Genomic DNA, 12,720 nt, shown 5'->3' with positions numbered 1-12,720 from the left:
GGTTGATCTGTAATCCGAGTTTAAAGAAAGACAAATTTGGGTGCAGTTTCTCAGTTTTGTTGCAGTTTGGTGCAATACGTCGGCATCTTGGCCTCACTAGAAAGAATTGTCAGGAATGCTAAGCACAATTGATGTCACGGGGCGGGGTCATGGACGTTTGTTCTGGCTCTGGCTATGAAAGCTGAAAGATATCCAGATATTGCGTGCATCTCAAATCGGTTCTTTATTTTCAATTACTTGTGGTGGTGGTAGTTAATTTACAAATATATATGTAATAATAACACTACTTCAGATTGGACGGTTTATTGTACATCGAAATTTTCCTCCGTTATCAATGGCTCGTAAATGAGGAGAAATGAGCATTTATTTTGAAACAACCAACCGGAAGTAGGCTTCATGAACTTTGCAATTGACTAGGACGCGTTCGCGACAACGGATGCTGTTCCATCATCAGTTCACACCCAACGGCGCTCTATCGCGGCGCTCTATCGCACCGCTCTCTCGGGACTGAACCACCATGATCTCCAGGTTCAAATCCCTCAACTGAGCCGTATTGCGGGACGTGTAGGAAGCGGGCGTGCATTGGAAACACCGACAGGGGCAAACTCCTCTGCGCAGCAAAATTGCGGTTCTCTCCCTAGAAAGGCGTCCAACTTGGACAAGAAATATACGCCACTCCCGCGTATTGTTTCACGCGTAAACATGTCATCATCGGGCAAGGAGGCCAACAGCGGACATTGTGCCAACTATGTGGGACCTTACCGCTTGGAGAAGACGCTGGGAAAAGGACAAACAGGTTAGTAGCATTTGCGGTGGATGCTGCCGCATCCTTGGTCTTCGTCGTCTCAGCACCGACCTGCCCTGCTGACATTGCATGTGTATTGGTAAGAATAGAAAGAATGGGGAATTGGAAAAGGAACGCCTGGAATTGCAAAATGTTGGGTCTGCGGCTGTGCTGTGAGTGCACAGATGCTGCTCTCATTGTGGTGATGATGAGTGTGCTCTTGTTAGTGTGCCTTTAATCCTTGTTGTCAGGCAGAGTGCTTGGCAGTAATGGGCCCTTGTGATTTTGCTTGAATGTAATATCTGTTATAGCAACCATTTGTCACATTAGCAGACACTGCTAAGGTTGCTTTCTGCAGAAGTTACTGTCCTATCCAGCTGTCACTTGAGGCTGACGCATGCTGAAAACGTGGCTTCCGAGAGCCTTTGTATGAGCTAGACCGACGACTCTCAAACTTTTTATACCAAGTACCGACTACGACCTAGAAAAAATGCTGTGCTCTCCAAACACCACGCTATGACCAACATTAAAATACATAAACATAGTAAACATAATAAAACCAATGCAGATGTTTTAGTCATGTATAAATCAATGCACGTGCCCTCTTAACAGAGCTTGAAAATGGACAGTGTCTTTAAATATAGGAAAAGTAAAAACAAATTGTTACTTATAAAAACACTCAAATGTTTAAATAACAAAACACTTCTTAAAGAGGATTTGCAAATTTATTGTACCGTACTTGAAGGCTGTATACAACGGAAATGTGCTTAAAATGTGTTATTGTTCAATTGTTTGTTTGACTTTTGAGTCACTGTAGTTATGTTTGCAGTATTTTGGGTAGTAGATTGATTTAAAATATCCTTATCACGTCATTGTGGAGTGATACTGAAACTGGCACATACTAAAGTGGTTAAAATGAAGGTCTCATTGGACAAACTTTTTGTTGGACAAACATTCTTGTTTCTCAGAATTTATTCTGTGCTAAAAACAAAGCCTTATCAGTGTCAGGGGTTTGGTTTTAACAATACTGGCTGTAGGAACGGCATCTGCGATTGGCTGATAACCAGTCCAGCGTGTACCCTGCTTCATGCCTGAAGACAGCTGGGATAGAGACCAGCAAAACTGCAACCCTTGTGAGGATAAGCAGTACAGAAAATTGATGGATGGATAGTAACAGCATAACAACTACAAACACTGGAACTGTCATCCATTTAGTGCAGCTGCATCACAAGTATGGCTGGCTCAAGTTTGTTTCAGCTGTCCTGCCATCTGTTAAAACATACAGCGAGAAATGTTGAAGGTATCTCCCTGCAGTCACACCATTTAGAACCTGTACTGAATTACTTCCCCAGGGTAGATGAAAAATTCACAACTGGTAAAGTACTTTGTATTCATTGGAATTTAAAGAATTTAATGACGTATTATCTCACACTATTGGTCAAATTAAGTCACTGATAGTATAGTGGTACACATGTCTGAGTTTGGTGGGCAGCATGGTATCAATTCCCGCTCAGTGGTGGTGTCGATATTTGCCCTGCGACTGATGGGCGATTAGTCCAGGTTGTCGTCTGCCTTTCCCCCAAAGTTAACTGGGACAGCCTCAACAGCACTCCTGTGACCCTTGTGAGGATGAGCAGCTTGGAAAATGGATGGATGGATGGATAGTTATATTTTTTTACCCTGTTCTGTGGATGTATGCATTAAAGTAATATGATTAGAGCATTACCCATGTTAATCAGCATAATAAACCCTAGTTTGTGAATTGGATAAGCATTAGAAAATGAATGTTACATTCACACTGACCTTCTTCAGTAGTTTGTTTGTAACACAGGGCCATGGTCTCCAACCACCTATGTCTATTATCCATCCATCCATCCATCCATCCATCTTCTTAGCCGCTCATCATCACAAGGGTCATGGGAGTGCTGAAGCCTATCCCAGCTGTCATCGGGCAAGCATTGTGGTTTACCCTGAACTGGTTGCCAGCCAATCACAGGGCACATGGGGACAGGCAACAGTCGCACTCACAATCACACCTAGGAGCAATTTAGAGTGTCCAATTAATGTTGGATGTTTTTGGGATGTGGGAGGAAACCGGAGTGACAAGAAAACCCAGGCAGGCATGGGGAGAACATGCAAACAGGCATGGGGAGAACATGTAAACTCCACACAGGCGGGGCTGGGATTGAACCTCGGTCTTCAGAACTGTGAGGCCAAAGCTTTACAGATGCATCACCCTGCTGCCTTCGGCTAAACTCCCCTGGGTAAATCTAAACCAAAAGTGGTAGTTTTGTTTTATTTGTGACCAACAAAGACAATGTGCTAAATACTACCAAAGCTCACAAGTGTTAGCAAAATCATATGATGTACATACATTATTCTGTGATACAGTAAAACAGTACTGGGACTTTTGAAGAAGGACATATTTCCAGAACTATCATTTTAAATAATTGAGGAGGACAATGGCATGGCATGGACAGAAGCCCAGAGATGTTATTGCAAACTTTCATGTGGTGCTCATGTGATTAAATGACACATTAATTAGGGCTGTTACTAGAAAACTTCAAACCACCTTTTTGTCTAAATGGAGGACATCATTATAGACGATAGACGCATGGATAAAATAAACCTACTTTGTAAGAATCAGATAAGGATTAAGGATTTTATGCAAAAAAAATTGTGTCAAATCGGCCCAAATGTACTTGTCCAGAAATCAATGACAATCAATAAGAAATGTTTGACTGAAACCTCAATACTTTGGCAGAAAAATACATGAAATTATATTTGCTCAACACTTTTCATATATACAAACGCAACTCAAAGTGAGTTAAAAACAAGATATAAACAGACAAAATTGCAGGATGAATATAAAAATCCACCCTTCCAATACACATAATTAGAGAGACGCACACCAACAGATATACTAAAACAGACACACACACACACAAAACATCTACATTTACTAACATTGCAACAAAAGTATAGAGACATGGAAATATGATAAGGTACTGAGGATCCAGACTCGGAAAGACACCCTGTGGGACGCATCCATATTACAGCTCTCAACTACAGATGATTCCAACAGAGAAACCACCACAAGTGGGGTAGACTGGGTGGGAGCTCTCTTGGCCTCATAGGCTGCAGGATGACATCCCCATGGGCAAATTGACCACATCTTTCAACGTGGAGGCTACCATGAGGAGACAAAGGAGTAAAAAAACTACTAAAACTAAAAAAACAAAAATGATAGGAAACACTATAATGGGATAAGGTAAAGTACAGTAAAAGATAGATGAAGGACAATAACAAAAATAACTGTCAAAGATGGCATGTAATTGTGGTTCCCACTGTTACACGCTCGCTTTGTTTTTGAGTTTATAGTATGTCTTTGGTGACATTACGCGTCTCACTTATAGAATCAGCTTTAATGGCCAATTGCGTAACAACACACAAGGAATTAGTCTCCGGCAGTCAGTGCCACCCTGGTACAACATTTATGTTGATTACTGTGAAGAACAAACAAACAAGAATGAAGAACAATAGACATTTAATTAAGAGGAAATATTCCTGATAAGAGTCCCAGTTTTGCAAGGTGCAGTCTTCTTCATTTAGAGCACGTCAATGCCCCACATAATGTTAAGCTTAAACAAAGTGCACTTAACCGTTCGCAGTTCACGTTATAGACAATTGTGCAAAGGGAGCAGTTTAAAATGATCAATCGTGCGATAGTCTACAGTATATATTACTATTACAAATCCCTATTGGACTCGCAGGAGTTGAGGGTGTGTCCCAACAAGTACGTACACTTATCAAGAATTTAATGACCTAATGGGAAGAGGGAAAAAACTATTAAACTATCTATTATAAACCATCTGCTAGTTTTGATTTGCATTGATCAGTAGCGCCTACGTGACAAAAGGAGCTGGAAGAGCTGGTGGCCAGGATGTGGAGGGTCTGAAACGATCCTTCCTGCTCTGGTCCTAGTTAAAGTGGCATGCAAGTTTTCAAGGGTGGGTAGGGTGGTGCTGACAATCTGTTCAGCAGTTTTCATCTGTTGCAGTTGTCACGTCCCATCGGACCGGGGCTAGGACCCAAATGTAGGACTTGGACGATCCAAGGTAGTTCAAGGAGAAACGTTTATTATATTACGAGGTCGGGGATCGAGCAGGCAGTCCAGTGCAGCAGCGGTAGTTGAGACGTTGGACGAAGAGAGCAGGTGAGCGGGCAGGCGGGAGTCGGTACATAGGAGAACGATCAAGCCAGGCAGAAGTATCAAAGGAGTCAGGCTTACAAGGTTGGTCGGAGAACGGGCGAAGGTCGGGACACACAGGTTGTCGATCAGGGATACGAGAGTGCTGGAACGGGACATAAGTCCAACGAACTGGCGGGGACCAATCGTCATCGGGGTGATATAGATACACAAACTAATCAGCCCGCATGAGACGCAGGTGTGCGCCTCAATTAGCGCACCTGCACAGGCACCCGCACAGCTCGTGCTGGAGCGGCAGGATCACGACAGCAGTTGGAGTTTGTCCTTTTTGGTGGAAGCCCCGAGCCATATCGTGATGGAGGTACACAGTACTGATTGGATGACCGCTGTGTAGAACTGTCTCAGCAGCTCTCGTGACAGGCCGTGCTTCCTCAGAAGCCGCAAGAATTTCATCCTTTGCTGGGCTTTTTTGAGGATGGAGTTGATGTTCGTCTCCCATTTCAAGTCCTGTGAGACTGTAATTGACATGAACTTGATGGTCTCGACAGTTCTTTCACCAAATTTCATATGCCCACTCAGTTTTTCTCTGCAAGTTACTCCCTGTTGGAGTCACCGCGGTGTATGCCACATGGAGGCGAAGGTGTTGGCGGGGGAAGTTCACCAAAATCCAGGTGAGGCTCCATAAAGGAGGATTCCAATTGGCATGCCTATTGATTTACTTTGCGAATCTGTACTCCCTCTCCAACAAAATGGATAAGCTTCATCTTCTCACAAAGACCAGTCAAGACGTTACGCTATCCTGTGCTTCACGATGACATGGGTTTATGAACGCGTCCCAATGTTGCCATAATGCTTCAGAGGCTTCCATCTTTACCGGCTAGACCACTTCACAGAATTATCGGGGAAAACAAAATGCGTTGGGATATGCTCCTATATCAATGAAAAATGGTGTACCAATGTCGCACAGCACAGCACACACTGCAGCCTGGACTTGTAGTCGCTGTTTTTGAACTGTAAGTGGATTCTACTCACAGAGTTCACATCTTTCATCTTTGGCGGTATTTACATTCCTCATCAAACTAAAACGTATGCCACAGTCTAACGGTTGCTGAACAAGTAAATAGGTTTAAAAAAAAAAAAAAAACATCCAGAATCAACCCTCATTATTCTTTGGTTTTCACTAAAGCTAAACTCCACCACAAACCCCCTAAAAAAACAGCACATTGAATGTCCTACCAGGTAAAATAACATTTTAGTACCTTATCATGTTATTTTTCGTGCAAGTCTGGGCTTATCTATCTATCCACTTTCTGAGGTGCTTATCCTCACGAGGGTCATGGGAGTGCTGCAGCGTATCCCAGCTATTATCGGGCAGGAGGCGGTGTACACTCTGAACTGATTGCCAGTCAATCGCAGGGCACATAGAGACAAGCAATCAACATGGGCAGTTTTGGAGTCTCCATTTAATGCATGTTTTTGGGATGTGGGAGGAAACCAAAGTGCCTGAAGAAAAACCCACACCCGCACGGTAAGAACATGCAAATGCCACACAAGCGAGCCCTGTGTGTACCAACAAAGTCATTTTGGGCATTCAATAACAACAACCCAGGGTTCATGCCAAACTTAAGAAGCTTCACCCGGCTAAAGCGGACACAAATCGAAGTGAGGGTAGAGACCTGTATATTTGTGCTACAAACTAGTTAACTAAAGAAATTAAGATCACAAAGAGAAACTATGCAGTAAAGTTAGCGCTTTAAGTACTTTATTGCTATCCATCCATTCATTTTATGAGCCACTTATCCTCACAAGGGTCGCAGGAGTGCTGGAGCTAATCCCAGCAAGGCACATGGAGACAGAGAACAGTCACATTTCCAATCACACCTATGGGCAATTTCTCAAATTAACGCATGTTTTTGGGATGTGGAAGGAAACCGGCGTGCCCAGAGAAAACCCATATAGACACAGGGATAACAGCAAACTCTACACAGGCAGGGCTGGGATTTGAACCCTGATCCTCAGAACATTGAGGCCAACGCTCTACAGCTGTACCACCATGCTGCCACCACAACGCTAATGACTCTAAATCAGCCACCACAGTGGATCAGATGAAAAACGTTGGCTTCACAGTTCTGAGGACCTGGGTTCAATCCTAGCCCTCCCTGTGTGGAGTTTGCATGTTGTCCCTGTACCTGCGTGGGTTTTCTCCAGGCACTGCGGTTTCCTCCCACATTCCGAAAACATGCAACATTAATTGGACACTCTAAATTGCCACTAGGTATGATTGTGAATGCGGCTGTTTGTCTCTATGTGCCTGCGATTGGCTGGCAACCAGTACAGGGTGTACCCTGCCTCCTGCCCGTTGATAGTTGGGATAGGCTCCAGCACTCCTGTGACCCTTTTGAGGATAAGTGGCTAAGAAAATGGATGGATGGACTCTAAATCTCTCTGGCATGCACTAAAATCGCTAACCAAATAAAACCAAGCCCGCCCCCCAAGATGAGAACAATAAGATGACGACATGAATAGTTTTGATTGCAGATTAGAAAAAAACACTTCCACACCCTACATGAAATTTGATGGAAGCAAAAAACCATCAAGACCTTCAAAAATTCAGTTTTCAGCTTAACCAAACAGGTGACTCTTGAAAAATACAATGTAATGTGATGGTTTGGCAAGTTAGCATTCCATGTTAATGTTAACTCTGCATTTAATGCTCCAATTTGCTGTTAATTTTGTTGTTTGAGCACAGTAGCTGATTAAATAAAGATAATCTTTCATCAAATTGTTGTTTCTCATAGAATTGTATCAATGCAATATGACAATCGTGGTCGTGATGCTTTGATGATGTGACAATGCGGCCTCGTGCCTACGACCTATTCACTGATGATATACCGAACAACATGAGTCCATCTTTGGTGATATTGCTTAATTATCAGGCCAAGATGCTTACCATTTATATACAGTATTGCTTGAATAGGTGTTTCATTTTATAAGTGGGACATTTGTAATGCAATGGAAACAAATATCTCCCACTCTCCTCCACCTTGGCACCAAATTAACTGAACAATCCAATTCTGTGTGTTTGCTTATCATAAGGTAACATTGGTGCAGTTCTGCTTAGGTTTTGGGTGTGAAATGACATTCTGGACACAGTTTGAAAGTGGTAGGTTTTTTCTGGGTAGGGCGAGTCAGCACTAACTTGTCAGTCAATAAATTAATTCTCTGAATTGTCATGACAAAATTCTCAACATGATGAGTGTCTCACACACAGACACATTTTCAGAAATAGGTAACTAACAAAAGGTTCACTTGGCTGTTTAATTTCACAGTTGATAGTTGTGCAGGGATGAAAGTCACCCAGCGGATAATATACAAGCAAATAAAAGCCAGTCTTCCATAATATGCCCCCTTTAATACTCATAAAACGTGACGTTCAAGCAATGGAAAAATGTCTTAAAAGTCATACAATTTTTAGCATAGCATGTCAGGACAAGCGATTACGTCTCATCTTTCAAGCATCAAAGAATTAATTATTTGTCCGTGTTTAATATTTTTGTTTTGCTGCTTATATTTCATCCGCCAGAAGTTACTGTGAAGCAAGCAGATTAATTTGAAGCAGAAAGAGAGCACTTTTGTCATATCACTCATAGAGGAATACTGGTCGGCATGCAGTAAAGTCTTGGCTTTATTCAAACATTAAAACCTCTATCCATCCATTATCCAAGCCGCTTATCCTCACAAGAGTCTTTGGAAAGCTGGATCCTATCCCAGCTAGTCTTGGGCAAAAGGCAGACTACAACCTAAACAGGTTGCTGGGTAGACATCAACACCATCACTAAGTGGGAATCAATCGCACACGGCCTGCACCAAAATCTGTTATGTGAACCACTAGACCATCAGTGCCAACATTATGCATATTGGTTGTTTTATTCAGGTAGGTTCTGGCTTGCCATTATTTCCCATTGTCTTGACTGAACCAACCCGCAATCGGAGCTGGTAGTATTGACTGAGGTTTTCTAATTAAAAAAGAAAAAAAAAAGATAAAAAGACTTGTAGGTACTTGGATTGTCTTTGACCGGTGTTGCATATTTGAGTGTGAGGAATTACTTTGAGTAGTGGCCTGTCTAGTTAGTATGGGTTTTATGATGAAAAGAGTTTTGACATCCATCCATTCTCTTTACCACTTATCCTCAATATGGTCGCAGGTGTCTGTGAGACAATCCCATCCTACTTTGGAATACAGGCAGGGTATACCCTGAAATATTTACCAGCCAATTAATTCATTCTGGAATTCATTATTGAAAATACAGTACAACAATAATTAATTTTTGGCTGGTCTTCGTGAAGCCACCACCACTCACCCTAAGATTGGCTGGCAACCAGTTCAGGGTGTGGGCTCCAGCACGCCCATGATCCTTGTGAGGACAAGCGGCTCAGAAAATGGATGGATGAATATGACAAAAAAAAAAAAAACTCCAATCGATTGCATCCACAATAGCTGAACCATGACATTGCAAGAGAACACTGTACTTGCTCTTTAGGGATTTTTTTTTTTTAACTGCACTTAATAGAAAATTCAACTGACATTACTAAATTAATTGTGGTCCACCTTGGAGGTACCAGTCTATACAGCTATCATTCACAGTTTTTGTTAATTTGTTTTATCTTGCTTATAACTTAAACCTTTTTTCTTCTTTTTTGTTTTTACCCATTTTCTCCCTGAAGCAAACCGTTTTTGTGTGTATACCCCCTCATGTTCACACAGTCTGCATTAGTCTTGTGGGGGTGTTCTCTACATATGCATGTGGACATAAAACAATGTGGAGTTCTTGCGAGCCAGCTGCTGTGCAAGCACACGTGGAGGGCACTCTTCTCGTTGCCGGCTGTTTGTATGAACCGAAAGCTCAAGTGCTGCGCTGGCAATAGGGGGAGGCTTGTATGGCATATCATTAAACCCTCCTCCATAATACTGTGTGTGTGCGTTCATTTGCGAGTGCATGTGTGTGTAATAATCCCAGGGGACTTCTGAGGCTGTAGAGCAGACTATTTTTAGGTTGCTGATATAAAAGTCATCCTATCTTCTAAATTCAATTTTATTTGTTGATATTACGCAAAGCAATCCAACATAGATTCATGATGGCACTCTCTGCTCGGATAGTTAATGATAGTTTGGTCCTGTGGTGTTTAGTTGAAATTTTCAATTTGTTAAATGAATATGTTATTGTGTGTAAAATTATTCTATTTCATTCACACAATAAAAGACCTTCAGTAAAGCTACTGTAACTTAATTTCGCCATCAGGCTTAACCTCTGCCATTTTTAACACCATCTATGCTAAATGCTCAGCTTTCTGTTCTCAACAATGAGACTTCAGTTGAACAATGCAACCGTAGTGTGTCCAATGATTGAATGGTGCGAGACACTGGTGAATGAACAATGAGTCTGTCTGTTTGTGGATGTGTGAGAGCAAGTGAACAAGTGTATGTCGGGAGTGAAGAACTTGTCTTTATATTTTCATTTCCTTTGGCTTGGTGCTCACTCACTTTCAGTGTTGGCCATCAGTAGGCATGGTTGTCATGACTTTATGTGCGATTCTGAGACAATTATCAGTCGTCCATAAAACCATCGAATCAACCTTTTTCTCCTACTCTTAACTAATTTTGCGTAAGCAAGTAATTGAACTATTGCCTCTCCTTTTGATTCATCTTTGACCTTTGTGACTGACTTAGATGTCGTTAAGGTCACAGAAATAAAATGCAACATTTTTTTGTGTGTTTGTATCACTCTCTCTCTCTCTCTCTCTCTCTCTCTTTTATATATTATATATATATATATATATATATATATATATATATATATATTCCGCTTTGTCTGACTTTCTTGGCTTTTGACACATGAAGCCTCATGTATACAGGAATGGTATGGTGGCACTAAAAAAATGATTAATTTGTGTTTCTGCTCCTTTTATTTGTTAAGAGATAGGCTGCCTTTGTGAATAACTATGTTATCAAGACACTGATAGCATTCTTTAAAAAAATGCCTGTGTAGTTGATCTTAATATCCCCAAAACCATCCCTGGGCGTTGTAAAGTGTGTTCACATGTGTATGAGTCCCTGTGTGTGTTGTGTACGTGCATTTGTGTGATAAGTGTTGCAGTTGCTCATGCCTGTGCCCGTGTAAATGCAGCAGAGAAAGCTCAGCACAGATGGCTGCCTTTAGGTGACAGAGATATACAATTTAATTATCAGCAGGTTGCATTTGGTAGCATTTCTAGCACTTTCAACATGAAGGCTCATATACAGTGTTCCCTCATAATTCGTTATTCAGGGGGTTCCATTCTTTGCAGTATTAAAATATGTATAATATGTACCGTATTTTTTAAACCACAAGGTGCAGTTGAAAGCGTAAAATTTTCTCCAAGATTTGAGAGCACACCTTAAGCACAACAAGCTCTATAATCTGCAATGTGATTGTGTGATTAGACCAATGAAGTTTACCAGAACACAACGGTGATGTATGCATGTTCAGACGGCGCTCGCGAACAGTACTGTCACTGAGCCCCAGGCCCTGGGCGAGGAGGCCGACCGTTTCTTCCTGGCAACCCAGCGCTTCTCCCCTGAGACGCTGGCCGCGACGCGCAGTTACTCCCCTCCGGGCGCGGGGGCGGCATCCAGCAGGGGCCCCATCGCCACCGACGGCCGTGCTGGCACAGGCTTGTGCTACTTCCATGCCAGTTTCGGTGCGAAAGCGAAGAGGTGCCGCGCCCCTTGCAACTACGACGCGTTGGGAAACGCCAAAGCCCACGCTTCGCAGCGGCCGTGAGCGTGGGCGTGAAGAGCTGGCTGCTGTTCGTCAAGGACAACCTTTCCGGGCACAAATTCCTTTGCGACACCGGCGCCCAGAGGAGCGTCCTGACGGCCACTGCGGAGGACGCCGCTGGCGGGACTCATGGGCCACCCCTACTGTCCGCTAATGGCTCCCCTATCCGCTCTTATGGCATGAGGACTGTGGACTTGTGTTTCGGGAGTCAGCGCTTCACATGGGACTTTGTCACTGCGGATGTCTCATTCCCTCTCCTCGGCGCTGATTTTTTTTTTGTGCCCACGGGCTGCTGGTGGATGTTAAGAGGGGCCGTCTGGTGGATGCACTGACTTTTTCTACGGTCGCCTGCGTCTGCAATGAGGCGACTTATGGTGGTCTCTCCAGTTCGCTATCGGATGGCACCAAGTACCAACTCCTCCTTGGTGAGTTCCCTGGCTTGACACGGCCCACTTTCTCCTCTGCCACGACTAAACATGGGGTTGAGCACCACATTGAGACCAAGGGCCCCCGATTCACGCGAGGGCCCGACAGCTTGACCCCGAGAAGCTAGCAGTCGCTAAGTCCGTGGGCCTCGCCACTACACATCATCTCTAAACCGAGTGGCGGGTGGCGACCGTGTGGTGACTTCCGCCGCCTTAACGACGCCACTACGCCCGACCGCTACCCTGTTCCACACGTTCAGGACTTCTCAGCCCACCTGGCGGGCAAAATCCTGTTCTCCAAGTTTGACCTGGTGCGCGGGTATCACCAGGTTCCCGTGCACCCCTCAGACGTTCCCAAGACAGCTGTAATCACTCCGTTTGGACTGTTCGAGTTTCTGAGGATGCCGTTTGGTCTTAAAAACGCGGCACAATCTTTCCAGCATTTAATGGATTCTGTGCTCAGGGACTTGCCATTTGTGTTCG

At 43.4% G+C, this 12,720-nt stretch overlaps 1 protein-coding gene across 4 annotated transcripts in view; it reads left to right on the top strand.

The window, feature by feature from the left end:
• The first annotated feature begins 471 nt into the window (after positions 1-471).
• LOC133498592 (serine/threonine-protein kinase BRSK2-like) overlaps positions 472-12,720 on the top strand; it is a 159,876-nt gene continuing 147,627 nt past the window's right edge. For all 4 annotated transcript variants that reach the window (XM_061815635.1, XM_061815631.1, XM_061815632.1 and 1 more), the window contains exon 1: positions 472-796. In XM_061815635.1, the coding sequence (XP_061671619.1) occupies positions 703-796 (94 nt within the window). In that variant the 5' untranslated portion in view covers positions 472-702. The remainder of the gene's footprint in view (positions 797-12,720) is intronic.

Source organism: Syngnathoides biaculeatus, chromosome 3 (assembly GCF_019802595.1).
Source record: "Syngnathoides biaculeatus isolate LvHL_M chromosome 3, ASM1980259v1, whole genome shotgun sequence".
Lineage (NCBI taxonomy): Eukaryota > Metazoa > Chordata > Actinopteri > Syngnathiformes > Syngnathidae > Syngnathoides > Syngnathoides biaculeatus.
This window is presented reverse-complemented; position numbering and strand designations above follow the sequence as displayed.